The sequence below is a fragment of the Thermobia domestica genome, chromosome 5 (assembly GCF_964235325.1).
Source record: "Thermobia domestica chromosome 5, izTheDome1.hap1.1, whole genome shotgun sequence".
Lineage (NCBI taxonomy): Eukaryota > Metazoa > Arthropoda > Insecta > Zygentoma > Lepismatidae > Thermobia > Thermobia domestica.
The window spans coordinates 160,280,426-160,301,890 of record NC_137458.1 but is presented as its reverse complement, the minus strand read 5'-3'; the positions used below and the strand labels follow the sequence as shown (position 1 = coordinate 160,301,890).

General features: G+C 35.0%; 1 protein-coding gene across 1 annotated transcript in view; it reads left to right on the top strand.

Annotated features, from left to right (window-relative positions):
• The first annotated feature begins 391 nt into the window (after positions 1 to 391).
• akirin overlaps positions 392 to 21,465 on the top strand; it is a 43,941-nt gene continuing 22,867 nt past the window's right edge. The window contains exons 1-2 of the mRNA XM_081759264.1: positions 392 to 804; positions 8,587 to 8,744. Coding sequence (XP_081615390.1) covers positions 615 to 804; positions 8,587 to 8,744 — 348 coding nt within the window. The 5' untranslated portion in view covers positions 392 to 614. The remainder of the gene's footprint in view (positions 805 to 8,586; positions 8,745 to 21,465) is intronic.

Sequence of the window (21,465 nt, the reverse complement as noted above, 5' to 3'; positions counted from 1 at the left end):
GTAGGAGAGGGGGGGGGATGTGATGGCGCCACCATTGTGATTTCCCTTTTGTAGAACTCTGCAACTGCCAATGTATATAGGCCTAATTATAAATATAAAAATTAAAATTCTACTTTTACCTAGAGTATATTATCAGACTATACGTCATGCGTGCTATATTTGTCAGTAGAAATATGGAAATAGTTTTGTTATTGATATCAAGCTACGTTAGAGACATTGAATTGCAATCTACGCTTTTACATTATTTTTCCTTTCTTAGTTAAATCATTTCTTTCTTTGTTTCTTTTTACATTTTAAATTTGATCGTCATATCTTGTTTCATTTCGAACAGCTGAAAAAGTTTAAAAGAAAAAGAAATGAAACTTGAGACTTTAAACTTGATTCTTGTGTACAAAGCGATTTAAACGGTCGTCAGCCATATTGGTATTTTGGGTGTTGTATCTAGGGAGAAGGAATCCACTAATATCTGATTACATCGTTGTCATCTGGTTGTTTGGACATTTGGTATTCGATAATTTTGATACAGTAAATTTTCTGTTTGAGACTAGACAATATTTAGGAACTGAAAGTGCTTGCGAAGGATCGGATAATCACTGACCAAACAGAGATTGAAGATGGCTTGTGCAACTTTGAAACGGACACTTGATTTTGATCCGCTTCATAGTCCCAATGGAAGACCAGCTAAGAGAAGAAGATGTGTCCCGCTATTTATGAGTCCTACTTCGCACCGTCTACACAAGCAAGAAATAAAACCAGAAGAAAGACCTTCACCCTTCGGTGAAGTCTCTCCAAAACTTACTGCTGGTAAGCTAACAATGGGTGTAATTAAAGCACCAAGTGTAGGTCATAAGTAATTATCATTCACTATTATCATTGTTTTGATGCTCGTTTAGTAAATCCACTATGAACTTATTGGTTTCAATTAAAATTTACGTATAGACTTTCAATGATGTGCAAGTCATCTTTGTACTTAAGTACGAAGTCAATATTTTGAGTAAATGGCATATTTAACATTCCTATGCCAACAAAAATACGTATATACTTTAAACGTTTATACTGTACCTAATTGGGACGTTATTTCAGTTTCTTTAGTATATGGCAGGATTTATTTAGACAATTTGTTCTTTACAGGTATTTTTGAAGGTTATCAAGAGCAGATAAATACTTGCAAAGTAATGTATGTTTAGGTTAGTTTTGCTGATATTTAGTTTCTTCTTCAATCTTGTACATATAAGACCCACTGTTACTTCACAAAATATAGCCGAGCGATCGAAAGGATTTAGAAGCCCCGCAGAGCGCTTTGTTTTCTACCTTTATCACATTTAGACAAAAAGAAGGTACTTGGTTCTGGAGCCATGAAGCGAGTTGGGGGAGATATTAAATGCCATCCGGCTAGGTTTAATTCTGTTACAAAAGTAGAGTCGTTGTCACTGTTGAAAGACTTAAAGCAGTACTCGGCGGTACCTAAAGTAAAATATAGAGTATAGTATTTATCAAAGATTATTTGGCATTTATTCCGAAGTTGGGCGTCCGCTTTTGCCATGTTTTTTCGCTGTTATCTCCTTTGCACACTTTCTGCAATTTCTTATTAGGTTCATTAATCCGTGCTCTTCACAAACTTTTAAAGGATTTTGCTCGTTATCAACGTATTGCTTCACAAATGTTAAAACTGTTAGTTCATTGCCCTTGTACATTCGCCATGTTGATAACATAAATGCTCGTTTCTTTCCCACAATGAAACTGTTCGGTTACCTTGCGCTAAGTAGTTTCCTCCGCTCGCCATATAGTCCCATGTTTATAACCGCTTATATATAACAAATAAACAGATTTTTCGAGACTCATATATATTATGAAGCACACAAACGATCAAACTATCCATATCTTTCCTGTAAATTTTAAAAATTTTGCTGGAAACGGACGCCCAACTGTGGAACTTAACCCGATTATTTTGTATGTTGTTTAGGGTCTTAATAGGGCTGTGTACTGTGCTGTATTGCTTTTTCTTTTGCGTGTGTGGTTTATTTGGAACACGCATAGGAAAGAGTCCTGTTCGGGTCTGTTTTTCAAGTAGTTTTATTTACAGGTATTTTTTTAGTGTAATTGTCCACATGATTCTATCACTGAAATATCCCAATCTTGTGTTTTTAGGCGGAAATAGGCTAAATCATTTTTCGAAAGTTGCAGGTAGAATTAGTTTTTACTGCTGCAGTAGTTCAATATATACTAGGGATATTTAAATCAAGAATAACCGATACGAAAATAAATTAATAAGACACATTTAGGATGTACCGGTAGTTTCTTTGTGTAGTGTGTGTGTGTGTGGGGGGGGGGAGACTTGTGCAAGTTAACGAAAGCTTTACGCTTCGTATATTGGGGGTTAACTGCTCTATCGCCGGATCAGTTTTAGGAAATTTACCGGAGCAATTGGAGAATTTATTTCACTTTGTGAGGAAGAATGAGTGAAAGTCAGGTAAGGGGAATAGTAAAAGTTAAGAAAGTGGTTGTATTTGCTGATTGTTTTTGATGTAAGCGGCACTGTATGTGGAGTCGGATGGACTATTTTGCGGAGAGGTACATTTGTTTTACTATACGGATCCATAGACTGTAAAATGGACAGAAAATTTGGGCAAGTCTTTAATTTACCCATTTCATGTTCAAGAACAGAATCCAACGAACCCCTGCGTGGCTTTTAACCCGTTCCTACTACTACTACTACTACTACTACTTATACTATGGATCCGTATAGTAAAACTACACGCCTAATAACGTAACTTAATATAATCCAACAAAATATAACCGAATGCAGTGCATTTTGGTACTTTTTTTTCGATGTTCAAATTGGTCCGGCGATACTGCAGTAATGCCGTATATTGGTATCTTAAACATTTCTCACTAAAATTTTGGGTAAACTTCTTTTGTTGGCATAGCCTCTAAATCAGTCAAAACCTGAAATTGGGTATGTGAATAGCAGCAGTTATTAAATATATTTCTCAAACAAAGTCATTAAAAATAGCAGAAATGAAAACAAGAAACTAAAGGACAGTTTAAGCATGACGTATTTCCATCAGTATTTGTTCGTTTGTTTGCTCTGGGTACCAAAGTCGTGAGCTGCATATGGAGTTTTATATTGACGTATAGATAGTATAATGAAAGAGAATTTCAATTCTTTTAAGATTCTCAAAGAGGGGAAACTTATTTACTTGAAAATAGTGAAATGTAAACCGGCATATGCTTTCTGTACCTACCAGACGTATTATTTCGAACCTAAGAGGTGAGTTTTAGATCCTTGCACGTAGGTTGAGAGCGGGAGTGACGAAATTGCTTAACTTCTTGATTCTAAGTTGCGAACTTGCAACACTGAAATGATTATCTTTCTTTATATGTTTCATCGCTCTCATTCTAAAACTAACACTTTTTCAGAAGTTTGGTAATCCATTACCACACATATCCATAGTTAAAAGAATCAGATTCATAAATTAATACTGTGACAGGATGCTATATAAATGCGGAAAGAAAAACTGTTAAACAATGTAAAGATATTGTTAATATCTTAAGAGATCACAAATAAGTTCAAACAGTTGAGGGGAAATGGGTAACCCTTTTTCCAAAAGTGATCTTGTATTAAATGGCAATGACATGAATATTCTATATGGGTGATTCCACGAAAAAGGGAAATTTTCTGTCACGGGCATTTCTTCAAACTACTACTAGAAAGAATCACCTCATTTTTATTTTGTTTGGTAGTAACCGTCACAAAGTAGGTATGCCATGCATAACAGTTTGCAAATATAACACGAAACATACGTAAAAAATTAATTATTACCCAATTTCTCAACACCGTGGGCTGTCACAGACTACAGTTGACTGATTTTAATCAATAAATTACAACTGAAGTCGCAAATCAAACATCATTTAATGGTAATTAAATGGAAGAGAACACTTCAATGTTTCGGTTTTGTGGAAAGTAAATCTTTATAAGGATTATTTTGGAAAGCCTGACTATGCTTCGTTTCTGTCACCTCTATTTCGTCTCAACTCCATGGCAATAGAAAAAATTATCATTGCTCTCAACAGATAGCATGGTCGTCCACATTGGCAACACCCACAAGAAGACAAGGCAGACATGTTTGACTGAAGAACAGAAAAAGTTGTGTGCATGTGTTAAAAGCTATAGGAAAAATATTTTTGTGTGTGGAAAGCAGGTGCGTATATTAATTGATTCTCAACACCATGGTATTTATTACTGAATGTATTTGTATGGTATATACCTTCTTTCCCTTGAGAAACCTACGCCTTAACGTAGAAAATTCGTACACAATTACTCACATGTACTGGTTAAAAAGTGGGCCGGTAAAAATAAATTATATTCGATTTTCTCAACTCCATGGTTCTCAACTCCATGTCCATCTGAAAACTAAGGAATCCACGGTGTTGAGACAAGTCACGGAGTTGATAATCCTGTAGTGTTTGTTATGCTCATGCTCTTCCAAATATTTGTTCTTTCAATATATTGATAGAAATAAAGCTCGTTTATGGTCTAGTGACTGGTATGCTCGCCTTTTGTGCGTGGTTCTGGGTTTGTTTCCCGGTGGAAGCTCAAAAATTAATGGTGTTTACTTCGCACAGTAAGGCAATTAAAAAACTCATTTGAGTAGAGATGTACTGAAACCTGATCGCGCAGACCATCGCAACGGTCGTAGGAGCCGACACGCTGACCACGTGTCATTCACACTCAAAGACCGGCTGGAGGGTCCTAGCCCTTTTAAGGAGTGTTTCGCGGAAGTTCAGATTTGGGGCTGTCAGGTAGCCGGAGGTAAAACTTCAGTCAAGTCAAGATTGATGGTATCTGTTTTTAACCTATTGACGTCTGAATCTTATGATCAACTAATTGTTTTCTTTTCAGAGATTGTCGAAGAGTCTGAGGGCAATATGCGGACAGTCAATTTTATGACACGGATCGGGAGGAATTTCTCCTGGCCTACTAAACCTGACGTTTAAAAAGCGTTGGCAGTTGTCATTCTGTGTAGACTAGAACAGCCCTTCCCTGTTTCCTCAAGACATTTCCTTCATTGGAGTGGAAAATGAGGGTTACTTAACAAAGAACATCGAATTATCCAAAGAAAACAGAAATGATGAGTGCCTTACACTGTCATTTAGTGTGCATTATACAGGGCGTTTCAAACAATACCGACAACGTTTGGAAGGTGATTCCTAACACCAAGATAAGATAAAAAGTATAGACCAATCTGGGTGCACAAATGCTTCCTTTCGCAGTTATAGGCTGCCGAAAACATGAAAAAAAAAAAAATTAACTTTTAAGGTGAAGGTCCATTGCATAAAACTATGGGACCTAACGTAGTCGGGTCAGACTTCACTTAGGAATTAATATGTGCGCTATCCAAATATCCATGTTTCAGAATCTTGCGGTACTTCCACAACAACTTTTATAAAAGTAGTTGGTGAGTACTTCAGATTATACGCCCGTAACCAAACTCCCTCTATAAAAATTGCTTCGTGAGTACCTCAGGATTCTGAAACATATTTTTGGATAGTGCACATATTAGTTCCTGAGTGAAGTCGTGACCCGACTACGGCAGATCTCATAGTTTTGGAGCTATGGACCTTTAAAGTTCATTTTTTTCATGTTTTCGGCAGCCTATAACTCCGAAAGGAAGCATTTGTGCACCCAGTTGTCTATACTTTTCGTCTTATCTTGGTGTCAGAAATCAGCTCCCAAACGATGTGTGTATTGTTTTGAAACACCTTGTACATATACCAAATATATGGTACAAATACACTTACCAAATGTTGAAAAAGTATTGCACTTTCGACGTGTGGACTTGATCACACAGAGAAGACAAACGGTTTACATAAGCTCAGAAAACAAATGAAGTAGACAATAGACAGGTTTAGTGACTACTTCGTCTGTTTCGTAAGCTTATGTAAAAAGTTTGTCCTCTCCATATGATAGTCAACATATTGAAAGCGCAATAATGTTTCAATATTCGATAAGTGTATGTGTATTTCTTTTTTTCTTATTTACGTTACATACTCAATTTTGGAACCTTGATTAGATATATTTTCATATGCTTGCAGTATTTTCTGGAGTATTTTTGTATAACAAATTACGTGTCATCTAGTTTGTTAGAATTTTATTCAACATAAGGAGAATAATTCTAACTTACAAAAACTATTGGAAAATTATTTCAATTTTTATGTAATAAGCTTAATCACTTATAAACCAAAACTTATCACCCAGATGTATCACGTTTCTCAACTCCACAGCAATTTTCAACTCCGTGTTAACTAATCTCAACTCCGTGACCTATGGTCTCAACTCCGTGGGTGCTGAAAAGTTTATTATTTTTTATTTACTACACCAATAACGATTCAGCTCTGCTGAACACCTAATTAACATGTACTTAGTAGTAGTAAGTGCATGTGATATTTTTATTGAAATAGGCGACCATCAACGGAACAAAAATTTTCCAAGTGAAAATTTCCCTTTTTCGTGGAATCACCCATATACATATTTTACTCTATTCAAATTACTAAGTGGTGAGGTGTGGGATCGTGGTTTTGTAAACCGAGATTTGAGTAGAATAGATACACGTATAAAGTATTAATTTAAACTAAACTCCTTCCATTCTAAGACGAATGGGTTTCGTTATGACATGGCGATGTGTATCCATGCGAAAATAACTATTTTAACCTACATTTCTTTGAGATTAAATAGTGCTGCATGCGTGTTTTACACTCTGTTCAAATATCGTGTTACCACTGTCTAATATAAAGGATAATACTTGAAGATGAAAGGATGCCTATTGAGAACCTGAGTGCCAAGATGTCTACCGCAGAAGACTGTACCCTGCCTCCTAAGGATTTTTTCCTTTATTTACGACCTACTCTGTAAGGGACAATGACTTTAAATTGCAGCCACGCCGGACACCTTGGGCACCCTGTTCTTAACTTTTTTTACTATTGCTTTGTCTGCCTTACCCCCGTTAGTTACGAAGCAAATCTCATGCAAGTATGTGTAAGGATATTGGAAAATCGCTAGTAGAATAAGAATTTTAAGTGCATCGGGAGACCATCTTGGCGAAAATAAGACTATGGTGACTCCTCTAAAGTGAACTTACATCGAATGCGTGGATATTATCGAGTCCTTCAAATATTCTGAATTCTTATTTTTCTCGGTCGTTTATTTCCGTCTGATACACACATTGTGCACAGCATGTTTGTAGTGTTGTATCTCAAAGATGTCTTTGTTCAAGAATTAAGTTCACTCAGACTGTTTTTAATATAGTTAAAAGTTGTATACTTTAGGACCTATATATAGAGTTTTTTTTTTAAATATATATATATATATATATATATATATATATATATATATATATATATATATATATATATATATATATATTTAGGAATTGTAGAAACCATGTTCATCCTTCTAAACCTTCCCTAGTCTTCGCCACACGTGGTAGAGATATATGATCCCTTCTGGCTGAAAACCAATATTTCCTCAATTTCTTTCCTTATTTCCTAGTTGAAATGTCTTTTCATTTTTGTTGTTGTTAACTGAAAATATGAAGGAAAGAATTTTCCTTATTTCTGCGGGGCTTTCACTACAAAAGTGGATCAGAGGTACGGCAACACTGAGAGCAATGACAGCTTACATGCCCACGAAGACTGACCGAGAGGGTTGGGGGCGTGAAAAGGAGCAGTGGTTGAGGAAAAAGCCCTTTAAGCCTGTCCCGATTTATACTGAGTGGACAATTGTTGCAGACCCTCTAATATTCAGTATGTGTTAAGTGAAATCATAAAGCATTTTGACTGAATTATGGATATGTATTATACGTCCACAATACAATTGTGAAAGTATGTTCAAGCAAGACTGACACTCAACTTTCACGTAAGCACAAAGTATGACCAAAAGTATCGTTTTAAATGCATTAGATAGGATATCAAATGTGAATGGAAGTTTAATTGCCTCTACCCCCTCCACACACACGTCGAATTCTTTTGAGAGTAAATAGGGACACATCTTTGAGTAGTCCACCTGCAAACTGAAAACAAAATATATTAATGAAATGTAGAGTGTGAGCATAGAGTAGCCTATTTTGTTTGTGGGTTAGAGATTTTTTTTTTTTAAACAGATTATAGTATTATTATTTTCCCTTATTCCGGAATTGTTTAATGACCTTTCTCTTTCACTGTGCTGCCATTATGTTTTGTAAAGAGTCATGTTACTGACCTATATCAGAATATATATTTCTTAACGTTTGTTGCTATTCTGAATACTCTATGAATTACAGTAGCAGCATCAGGGAAGGATACTTTCGATTCTTATTTAATGTTTGTGATTGCTAGAGCACAAATCAGTTATGTTCTTAATGAAACAAGTTCGAAGAATGTAAAATATACCATATACCTACTTGGTGATTCACCATTCAAGTTTGAAAAGTAAAGGAATTTGCATTGCAAATACGTACAAAAAAGGATAATTTTAGATTTTATTTATTATTTTTTTCTCCATTCTTTGTGCCGTACATTTGTTTCTATGTCGATCTTTTTGAATTGCAGAGCAAATGGCAGCTAATATTAGAGATGAAATACGTCGTTTGCAGAGGCGGAAGCAACTGGGTTCTCCGAGTAGCGATGATGGTGCTATCCCTAGCACTTCCTATACTTTGTCTTCTCCGCCCGGAAAAGTAGACAAACCTCTTTTCACATTTTGTCAGGTGAGAATAGAAGGAAATATATAACTCAGCTTACAAAGAATTTGCATATATCAGATTGTTGTGTTGAGTACGGTCCGGTGAATTATATGTTTAGGCTTTTTTTTTTTTTTTTTAATATGTGTAATGTTTCGATTCTTCAGATCTTTCTGAATCTCCACAACTTAAATCGTAATTAGCGCAACAACCGAAAAGCCCATATTAAGGCCTTAAATACTATTATTTCCTACCAACCAATATTTATAATTTTAATATGGTCATTACAAATTAAATGTTGATTTCATTTGACAAGTCATCGAATATATATGTTGTTTAAGATGCTTCATTAATAAAATAGTTGGATAATTGAATTACTAGATGACGGGTGATCGAAAGATGGATTTTTAATACACTAGTGTCTAGAAGTTGAGTGCCAATGGGAATGTAACACACGAATAAATAATTACAGGAAACCGATGCCAATTTGCCGAATCGAACGCAAAGAAGAGATACCGATGGACCACACTGAAGGTCATACGATACAGGAAAAGCAAATGGCGACTGTAAGGCACCTGTTTGATATTCAGTATTGGATTTGATTATCCAAATGACTATACGAATTGGACACTGCATTTCCATACTGCGGGTGAGGTCAGCTAACATCCCATGGTAATAAATCTCACTCTTGCACTAACACCCGTCTGAGGTCGTCCTGGGTGCTGAATTTCGGGCTGCAGTCAGACGTTTCAGACGTGTTCAATCGGATTAAGAATCGGGAGGTAGTGGCCACCCCACAACCATGATATCCTTGTGTTCCAAGTATTCAATCATTTGTTCCTAGTCCGTACTATTCATTCTCAGTTTTATAGAACTAGATCGTTATGGTGGTGCTGTGTTTAGGGTCTGGGATATATTAGAGATACGTACACTCCTGCATATTTTCTCCATAATACTGTGGCGGAAGAACGTTATCTTGTAACAATATTTGCTATGCATATGGCCCTAACTTCTAATGACTGCCAGTCAGGGCGCAGGTAGTGGAAGAGTACCTAAAATACAAGGGTGTCTTGCGCGTGGAATGGCCACCATGCTCCCCAGTTCTTATTCTGATTGGACATATCTTGGGAGAATTCTGGGCGTCCGTTTGCAACTAAATTCAGCAACCAGGAATCAAGATGACTTCAGACGGGTGTTTGTGCAAGAGCGAGATTTATTATCATAGGAGCTGTTAGTTGGGCTAGTGTCATCTGCAATGTGTAGCCGTCTGGGTAATCAGACCCAATACTGAACTTCTGGCAATGTCAAAGGGACCGATGTGACCTGTGTCATATGATCTCCAGCGTAGTCTCTGTGTCTCTCTTTCACACAATCTATTCTGTCTTTATTTACGAGGATCACGCAGTGAGTCTTAACAAAATTATTCTGAGTACGTTCGTCCGTTACTCCGGACGATATTTTTGAACAGGTTGCTAATTTCTGTTCTTTGCAGTAGATAGCTAGAGCGATTAACTCTGCCAAGTACGTTAATGGAATCACTCCGGTAAAATCTTAATAATTTAAATACTTCGCATGATCCTCTACTGTATTTAGCAGAGTTCATTCGTGTGTCACATTCCCGTTGAGTCCCTTACGTTCTTAAGAGGAGCCTTCATTGGACCACCAATAATCTAATAATTTAATCATCCTACTATTTTTATTATTTAAACATTTAAAATAACTTGTGAAATAAAAGTAATTTTATTAGAAGTAACCTTATTGAAGTTATAAAAATTGGTTGGTAGGAGACCGTATTTAAGGCCATTCCACTTGTTGTGCCCATTACGACGTACGTTCAGAAAGATGTGAAGAATCGAAATACCGCACAGTTAAGAAATTTAATGAAAGGGTTTTTCCATAAGAAAAGTCCTTAGTCCAATTTAAAGTAAATCTTTCTAAATGTAGGATGTTGGACTGGGAATAGTACAAATTTCCATCTGCGGTGTGTCGTCCAATTTTTCTGTGTAATTTTATCGGTGTATTGTATCATCATATACTGGTGAGAACTCTTAAACATTTGAACATTCATCAAATGGAAAGATGTGCATTTAAAAAGTGCAAAAATAGATTGTAAATCTGGTATTCTCAGGGTGTGTAATTTTAGTTAATTTCTTTATATTACCACGTGAACGATGTTTTCTGTATAAAATCTTGATTAGGTGTTCAGTCTTAAAAGGCTTTTGCCTTATGTATGAATTTAAAAAGTTTGGTTATTGCATTGTTCTTATTTTGTACCAAGACTGTTCCGACGGATACTGCCACCTTATTTATTTAGCTTCGTTGATCGTTAGGATTGGAGTTTACTGTCCCTTTCAGCACCGAACTATATCAGACTTGGATCTACACCTTAACATTGGATCCAAACAACGTACTTTCCACCGGGAATCGAACTCGGGTCTGCAGCACCGATGGCGCACATGCTAACCATATAGCCATGAAGAAGTTCTTTCAGCAGTTAGCGAATGCTCTTGCAAATATTTTTCACATCCGGGGTTCGTATACTAGTCTTCATTTCAGTTGTAAATTATGATCCTTGTTCTGCTGAAATGTGTCAAATTACTAGCCCTGTATTGTTCAATTTGAGTGTATTTTCACTTCTGTCCAATTTATTGTAAATCAGGGTGGGAAAAAATCATGATTTAAAAAAAAAAATATTTTTGCTGATTTTTTTTTTTTTTTATTTATTTAAATCAAATCTTCTCGCGTAATACAAGTCATGAACTGAAGATAAAACATTAGGAAATAATATTAAATGTTAATTATGCCATTTAAGTGGAAGTATTGGGCGTGAATTTTGAATTGATTGCCAGTCGTTAACTTATTTCAATCCGAAATAGAGATGCAAGGGTTAGGAAAAAAAACAGTCTTTTTCTTTGGGGGGGGGGGGGGCTCGATTTTTTTCTGCTTCGCTTGGGAAATTTTTGGCCTTTTTTTTTTCAAATTCTGCTTTAAATTGATAAAGTACGTTTTGTTACACTTCTCTACAATACAAACGCTCATTTAAGTAGTAGTGGATGAAGATGATAATGATGCCTTCCATTTCAATTCAGGCAGAGCATGTACCATCACCATCTCAGATATTGTTGAAACTTTTTTTTTATAGCAACTAGGCTTTTTAAGAGACCCATATTTTTTTTTGTTTTGTCGAAAAAAAATTTCCCGCCAAGTAATGAGCCATCAAAGACGGGGAGTACAATTTATGAATTGTAGAAGACATGGAAAAGGGTCAACTTCGGAGCCCCACCATTCAGCTATGGAGAAAAGTAGTTCTCATTCTTGTTGTAGTATGTAGATAGGGATATAAATAAACTATATTTTATTATAGTTTGGTTTGCGCATGCGTATCTTTTTGTACATAACAAATGAACGTCAGTTTATCTGAAAAGTCGAAGTTTGCGAGTTCTTTTTCGAGCACTTCTGGTTCGAATTTTAAAATTCTGTTTTCACGGTTGGTAAGACCTAGTTACCCGCTGTCAGAAAAAGATTTTGTATCGCTTCTGTGTGCAACCGTTTCGTCGCAAAAAATTCGAGAAATTGTAAAATTTTCAAAAATCGCTCTTTTCTCGAAAACACCATATTTTAAAATTCTGAAATTTTGTCATATGATTCAACTTTACATGAATAATAATCATACCAAATATCATTCTCGACCAATGCTTCATGAATTAACTACAGCCTGTTGAAGTTAGCGAAGTTTCGTTAACTTTGATGTTACAGTTGGCAACACTGGAACAATACAAGTGCGACGATTTGATGATGTTTGTGGTTCACATTCATTAAATGAAGAATAAAAGGTTTTCCTGACTTATTTTTATTATTTTGATCAAAAATGCTCTCTGAAATAGTAAAACGAGCCTCCCCTATTCCTCCGTTTTCTTCAACCGAAGTAATCTTAGATGGAAATTACGATTACGAAACACACAGATTTTAAGTTTACTTGAAACGGCCATCTAATAAATTCAGATGATCTCTAAAAAGCCTCAAGTATTACCTCAGTGATGATTTGGAATGCTCCTGACAAAGTCTCAATTAAGTGCGACGTCATTACAGTGATCGAAAATGGACAAAAATTTAAAAAATCGAAACGTTTCCTTACACGTTTCATCAAAGAAATTTACAGATTTTTTTAAACAGAACAATCCCAGCATAAGAAGGGTCACTCGAAATTTTATAGTGTTCGACCAGCTGTCAGTCTGCAACCTGCGAGGGAAATTGTGTGTGTGTGTGTGTGTGTGTGTGTGTGTATTTTACAAATTTTAAGTTAGCTGCTACTGCGTTGCAACAAATCAAAGGTGCAGCCTGTATTGAAGCTGTCATGAGTAACCTGTTTTCTTTAGTAGTATGATCCGTAGACAGCTGTCTTCATGAATGTGGTAAATGTCCTGGAGTAGAAGGAATAAGTGTGGAGTCTTTAATTGTTGATCCTGTTTAAAATAATGTTACGTATGCCATATGGGAAAACAATGATCTCGTTAAAAAACTGTGCCACTTTCTGCTTTCGTATTGTACGTTTCTGGTTTAACTGTAAGAATTATAATTGATGACTAGATCAAGAAAATCCAAAGAGAATTAATTGCTACCGAAAAGCATCGTATATAATTTCAAGATACAAATTCTATTTTACTTCATGTGAAATTCATTGAAAACTGAACTGTTATTCTGCGAAGTGAAATTCAGTTATCACCGGAGAAGCGAGCAAATTTACGGCAGTTATCAACAACTGCCAGTTTTGTTGTAATAAGCGACGACAAACACACGATTCGGCTCATGTACTCGTAGCTATAGACAAGATTCTGAAAACACTCCAAGAAAAGCGAAAATACTCCGGTTATTACTCTCGTTTTGTTTCCGGAACTGAATTCGACCATTTCCGGAAATAATAAAAATGAAAGAATGGGAAAGTGTGCGACCCGTAACTGGTATTCAACGAAGTCACCTTTGACTTTCGGAAAATGGCGCAGTTTTTATCAGTAACGGGTCACCATGAACTAAGTTCATGCTTCCCCCAAAATCGAGCTTCTGCAATTCAAAGTGTAGATTTAAGAAGCTGCAAAACGGAATTTTTGTTACATACATATATGATAACTAGTGGTGGTAACGGAAATATTATGAATAAATCATGAATTACGTGAAGTTGAAGTGCTCTTTATGCTTCCACATGGACCTTCAACAGGGTACGGGTTTCCAGAAGAGCATAATAGAAGTGAAAATAAGTGTCTTGTGACTATCGACAGTGTGCTACGAGTTGAGTGCACGAACACCTATTAGAGCATCTGCACGATTACATGCTATTAGCGAAGAAGGCACCAAGCAAGCAAAAAAATATTGTGGGTTTCGTAATCGTAGTTTCCATATCAGATTACTTCGGTTGAAGAAAACGGAGGAATAGGGGAGTCTCGTTTTACTATTTCAGAGAGCATTTTTGATCAAAATAATAAAAATAAGTCAGGAAAACCTTTTATTCTTTATTTAATGAATGTGAACCACAAACATCAAATCGTCGCACTTGTATTGTTTCCAATGTTGCCAACTGTAACATCAAAGTTAATGAAACTTCGCTAACTTCAACAGGCTGTAGTTAATTCATGAAGCATTGGTCAAGAATGATATTTGTTATGTTTATTATTAATGTAAAGTTGAATCATATGACAAAATTTCAGAATTTTAAAGTATGGTGTTTTCGAGAAAAGGGCGATTTTTGAAAATTTTACAATTTCTCGAATTTTTTGCGACGAAACGGTTGCACACACAAGCGCTACAAAATTTTTTTCTGACACCGGGTAACTAGGTCTTACCAACCGTGAAAACAGAATTCAAAAATTCGAACCAGAAGTGCTCGAAAAAAATTCGCTAACTTCGACTTTTCAGATAAACTGACGTTCATTTAAGTTACGTACAAAAAGATATGCATGCGCAAACCAAACTATAATAAAATAGTTTATTTATATCCCTATCTACATACCACAACAAGAATGATAACTCTACATGTCTCCATAGCTGAATGGTTGGGCTCCGAAGTTGACCCTTTTCCATGTCTTCTACGATTCATAAATTGTACTCTCCGTCTTTGATAGCCCATTACTTGGCGGGAATTTTTTTTCGACAAAACAAAACAAAAAAAAAAAAAAAAAAAAATATGGGCCTCTTAAAAACATGTCTAGTTCCTATAAAAAGAAAGTTTCAACAATATCTAAGATGGTGATGGTACAATTTTACTTTTTTTTTTTGTTTTGTTTTGTTTTGTTTGCCTGAGTTGAAATGGATGGCACCTAATACAAAACCTCGAAAATAAACATGAATTTCGAAAACATATTTCAAACAATTTTAATTTTTAACACATTTTTATTATGAATCCCAAAAAATTAATCCATGTATATAATAAGTTGCAGTTAAGTTTTAACTTTCATATGCATTATGAGCAATATTTTTTATTGCGAATTAAAAATACAAAAACAAGGAAAAACTCATGACATACAGGATTTATTGTACTATGTGTGTGGGTTCAAACAAATAATACATCGGGAAGATAAGAATATATTTGCTGAACAAATGCACAAAACAAATTTAAGTTTCGACGCCATTGCCTTCTCAAAAATAACATGTTCTTCTCTTTGTTCATTACGTATATCAAGTGGCTCAAGTGGAACAACGTTGGCTTCGCATTCGGGAGGTCATGGGTTCGATTCCCGCTGCCAGCCATCCTGACGGGTTTTCCAGTGTTTCCTTCAGTCCTACCAGGCAAATACCAGGATGGTACCTACTAAAACGGGCCCTATACCTTCCCGAATCCTTTCCATGTTGATGTTAGATATCCATTATAAAATAACCTTTGAGCTGCATCTGGTGATTGTTAAATAAATAAATATCATTCCCTCGTCAATCTGTGTTATAGCCTATAAGTTTATGTCTGACTTCCGAGGCTTTCATAAACATTCGTACTAGAGTAACAATAAAAAATAATCATTGTTTTGTTACAATTCAACGTATTACTTTAAAAGACTGAAAAAATGCGATCTTTGTATGGGACGCTCAAAAATCACCTAATTTGTTAATGCACCTCTTGTTTCCGCCTGTGCTACCCCTACAGAAACTTCTTTGAAATGGAAACAGAAATGTTGAAAATGTATTTTCTATTCATTTCTTACGTACGTAATAATCTATTACCACCTATCAGGTGCTTCGGACCTGCAAAATCGGTAAAGTCCCAAATTCTGTAATGTACAAACTTTTCCTTAAGCTTGTTTAGAGTCAGGAAAGTACTGAATTTTCTGTTCATGGATCATATGCGTAATACCGTTCATATGAGCGTTTGGTTTTCAAGGCTCTGGAATATATAACCACCATCACGTTTTATCCAGTGTTGATGGTTTCTGAATTTTTAACAAGAATTCAACATGTCATTGCGGAATATATATATAAAATATTATATAATATAAAACCTACGAAATACATTTAAGTCCAGCACAACAAACATGAGTGAGTGGTTAGCTTTTCCGTTTCTATTGGGAAAGCCGGGATTCAGTCCCGCATTCGACCATTCCGACAGAAGTTCTTAATTCAGTCTGTGAATGTAGAGATAGTGCGTGTACAGTGATTCCTGGTTGATTTCATTTCTTATGTTTTAAATTGTTGTTATTACTAATTACCAGCAATGACGGATTTGTGAAGGGGGTTAGGGTGGGGGTGTCTTTCGAACTGAATGTCTCCGAAATTACGGAATTTCTAAAACAAACGAAATTTTAGTTTTGTGATTACTCATGAACTTCAAGCTCCCCTCAAATGAAAATCACGCATTAAAAAAAAAAAAAAAAACTCCCAAAATTTTCTTACTCCGTACTGATTATTTGTATAAAATGGTATTCAAGGTTGCATCCGAAACATTGCTACATCATTACACAGCTACCGTATAACAGATATGTGGAAGTATTCTCTGACGGATATATTGAAAAACATAAGCTAGAGACTAGAGTACTAAGCTCTAAGAAGTGAAACACGAATAACTAAAAGTGAAATGATCTAATGATCTAAAGAAGAAAAAATGTCGATAACTCAGAAATTAACATAAAGGTATATAGCCTCTAAAATTGCTCTCAAATACTACGTACTTAATATTTAATTCATAACACATGTGCTCCATCCATCATGATGGTGAATTCTAGGGGGAAATATGGCATTTAGGTCATGAAATCTTGTTTAACTATAGAGTATATAATATAAGAAAGCTATTTAGATAGAAAAATCATGAAAATAAAAAAAGCCAAAATTTCAGTTTTTTTCTGAAAAGCCGGCTTTTTATGTAAAAAAAAAAAAATCAACTCAAAAAAGTCGCTTATTTTGCATCTCTAATCCCAAACAATGTTTCTTAAGCATTAAGGAAAAAGTACGGCGACGTTTATCAACATGATTCTTTTTTTTCACAAAAGTTACTCATATTTGGCAGGGCATACCTTAAAAAAAGAAAGAAAAAAAAAGGAACTAGCTTGCTTCACGAAATACATATAAAATACGCAAATTTCGCCTAAAGTTATAAAATCTAAAAAAGATATAAGTTTTGGAGAGGGAATCGGACTCCTTTATAAATACGCCTCTATTATCTGGGAACAAACAAACAGACGCGCACACAAAAGGATTTTCGTCTTAAATGTCAATGGCGATTCATTTTCTCGTTGGAATAGTTAACAATTTAAAAACCTTATGTTACGAAGATAAGAAAGCAGAATTCCTCCGTTACCCGTTCAAAACGAGATTTTCCCTAATCATTCTCTGCATGAAACACTCGTTTTCATACTTTGCTGTACATACATTTGCATCTTATTGTATTATGATTATTTTCAAATAATTAAAATAACACACCAGAGGCTGGATAAATAAATAAATTTATTTGGGAATTTGATTTAAATCAACGATTTTTATTTTTAAAAAATCAATGATTTAAATCACTGATTTAAATCAATTCACCCTGTTGTAAATGCTTCGTTTTTAAGATGCACTTCAAAATTTAGTAAAAATAATGTAATATTTACAGAATGAACACAGATTCATGATACACTAATTCGAAGTCTTCCGATGGTTATTTTATAAATAGTGTAGACCTAATTTTTACGTATTGATGTTTTAGTGCTTTTTTTTTATATATTTAGTGCAACAAATTATCATTTACATCCTTATGAGAAGAGAGAGATTTATAATAAGTGAATTGGAAGGGAAACAATTTCACACATTTCAGCATGATAATGACCAAAATTTGTAAGTGAAATAAAGATTCTGAAATATTTTCATGAGGATTCGCTAACTGATATAGATGGAGTAGTATCCAAATGAACTGTTTTCGCACATAATAAGAACAACGATGCAGTAGGTTTTTTAGTTTTTCTTCATTTAATATCATGCGTCAGTTGTGCGTTTTCTGAGTTGTATATTTATAGTATAAATATTTATTGAATAAGCTAGTAGGGATTATTCGCAATGAAAACCTTGCTGATAACTAGAGACCGGATGCTTAGGCATTAAAAACCTGGAAAATAGGCATTTAAAATTTAAAAAAAAAATAAATTCAAGTTGTAGGTAATCTTCAAAGAATATAGAAACATGCCTATTTGTTAATCTTTTACTGTACATAAAAATGAAGCTTGACATGCATTCCATGTATATTTGGTAAATACGTTCTATACGGCACTTTATCACTATACATAAAGAGTCCAAATTTTATATACATTTTATCAGTACACACAGCAGTTCAAAGTTTTACAGCATTGTATCAGTATACAGCAGTTCAGCATGAACACTATGCTTAAATGAAGACTTAAAGAACGTTAATTCTTTTGTGCATCAGTGGAATGCAATACTGTTGCAAACAAGAGGAAGTGGGAGAGGAAGATGTGGATCATACTGTGTCATTGCTTTCGACGACTTTCTTTTATTGTACCTGGATGAAGCTTGACTTTGACCTCCCATAAGTTAGTTTCTCTTAACCTTATATTTCTCGGAAAAGGCAGTATCCTTTCTTGAAATACGAAATTATATATTTTTCCCAATGAAGTCTTATTCTGAAGAAAATGCATAGAATAGGCAATATTAGGCACTAAAGCAATTATTTAGTCAGCAAGGGGTGAAATAGGCAAAATAAGATTATTTTAAATTGAAACTATAACCCTCCATATAAACTTCAAAATTTATTTTTGATCATATCTTTAATATTAAAGAATAGGCATTTTGCCCAACATCCGCTCTCTACTAATAACTAAAGGCTGAGTACTGACCACTCCGTATCTTATGTATGAATTTGTTTCTTGACCCGGGTTTACGAACCCTTTCGTTTGCGAACAATTCAATTTACGACCAAAAAGTTACGTGAACAATTTTTACTTTGGCGTACAAACAGTATTTCGGGGTATGAACGAACTCGCACGCCTGTACCGGCAGTTCCACACATCTAGTAATACTTTTGCACGTTTGGGTTAAGTCAGGAGTTGAGTTAAGGAGTCAGGGCTTAAGTTTTATCAGTCAAGAGTTTTGTGATCAAAGACTATCTTTTGTCCCTCATAATGTTCTGTTTAATTTAGTGTTAACTTATTTGTCTTTAAAAACAGGTTATCTGTTGATACTTGAAATAGTGGAAATTACTAGAAATTTGTATGGATACTGAAAATTATTGTGTAATACTGAAAAAATGTAAAAATACCCTTTGAGACCTTTCAAGATTGTAACCCCATCACCTGAGTGTAGATGGTAATAGGGCTGACTAGTCAACTACTAAAAAACTAGTAGTTCTAAAAAGAAAAAAAGGATTGTTTTTATAATGTAAGACCTGTTTATACTATAGCAATGTCTTATTGAAAACTTGGAGAGAGTTTAGTTTCCCAACGGGTCGTGTATAATGCTGTTTCTGCCCGTGGAGGCATTCCATTGTAAATATTTCCAAAAGAATGATTTAGGCTGTAAGAAACTCATCAGGAATAACAACTAGTGTTCTGCTTAACAATGTTTTCTGTACCAAATCTAATAAGAATCTTTAAAAATAATAAAATAAAATAAAGTAAATGTAATACGATGAACCAGGTGAAGCAAGGATGGACTGTGAGAGATGAGTGAAGGCCAACACACACAATTGTAATGGAAAGAAAAAGTGTAAATTATGACAGGCTTTCTAGAAGAAATGATATCCAGAAAACAAGTCTTCTTGTCCTTTGATTTTAATCCACTAGTTTCTGTACATTCTTTCTACTAGAATATTGAAGGAATCTACCCTTTCAACATATTTTACAAGCTGTTAAATATCACAGCGTACAGTGGTATGTGGAACTGTTTCAGATTGTAGTATCTGGAAAGTTTTCTGGTTGGGCACTGGAAATATCCAAGTCAATTCAGTATGTATTTATTGTATTTACATTAATTTCAAGGGGGAAAATAATTTCAATTTACGTACAGTGTTGCGATACAGATTAAGTTCGTAATCTAAATTCTCATTATGTTTCTTATCATTTTGTAGTTTTGAAATGTAAAAGTGAAAAATTGATATATTGTTGGGATAAAAAACATGAGTAAATATCCTTAACATGTGTTGAAAATCGAATATTATTGATCCACCATATGCTACTTTAATTAACACCATCATCATGTCCCCGTTTTATAAATTTTGTTAACTTTCTACGTACTTGCAGAGACTTTCATCAAATTTTCCCACCATTTGTTCCATTGACCTAATGTTGAGATTCATGTAGGTTTTTCAGTTGTGATGTACCCTGCTTCGTTTATCGCTCAGATTATTTTACTTATTTGACTTGTGAATGTCATACATATTCTGTCAAGAGCTTGGCAAGTCTGGCAGTGGGGTTCTCATTTCTGTCCTTGATGTGCTCTTTTACTTAACATTGTTACAGGGGGCGCGGTGGCTCAGTGGTAGAGCGTTCACCTCTGGTGCTTGGGGTCCCGGGTTCGATCCCAGCTCCCGAAAAGTGAACTTTGTGTTGGAAAAACACCGTGCTCGTGGATTTTCTCGGGGTTCTCCCGTTTCCTCTCACTTTCTTCATTCCGCCATTTCACTCATTTCTCATCATCACCGTCTCCTTTAGCCTAACCAGCATAATCGTGGACGTAAAACTCAGATTTCATTTCTTCTCATTTCATTTTAACATTGTTATCCTTTGTATTGTCCATGTCATTTTTCACTCGTATTTGTGATTTCATAAATTGTATTTCAGGTGTCGTAGTTTGAGTAACTTTTGTAGATTGTTAATTATTTTTAAATATTTCTTCGCCGTTTAAGGTTGGCATATAGCAGTAGTTTTTCCCACTGAATGTACTGCGACGCCGGTAACATCGATAAAAGACATTCAAACAAGAACCTCCTCTCCTTTTCTATTTCTGCTTTTCACAGATTGTAAAACATCTTCCTACGTCATTCATAGGCAAGTTAGAAATTATAATTTCTCTTGACGAATGATTCAGCCTGCTCGATTCGGTCTTCGGTGTGTACCTCTATGTACACTTTTTTTCTTACCATGCCATCCAGAAATTTCGAAGTTGTTCCCGTACAAGCTAGAATGTATGATTTTCTTCAGAAGATAGTTCGATATTTTGACTTACTTAAAAGGTATGAGCAGACGATGCTGGAGGTTTTGGAATTTGGAATAGATGTTTGTGATAAACCTATTGTTTCCAATACAAACAGAGAGGAACGGAAATTGATATAGTCCGTATTTCATTTCAT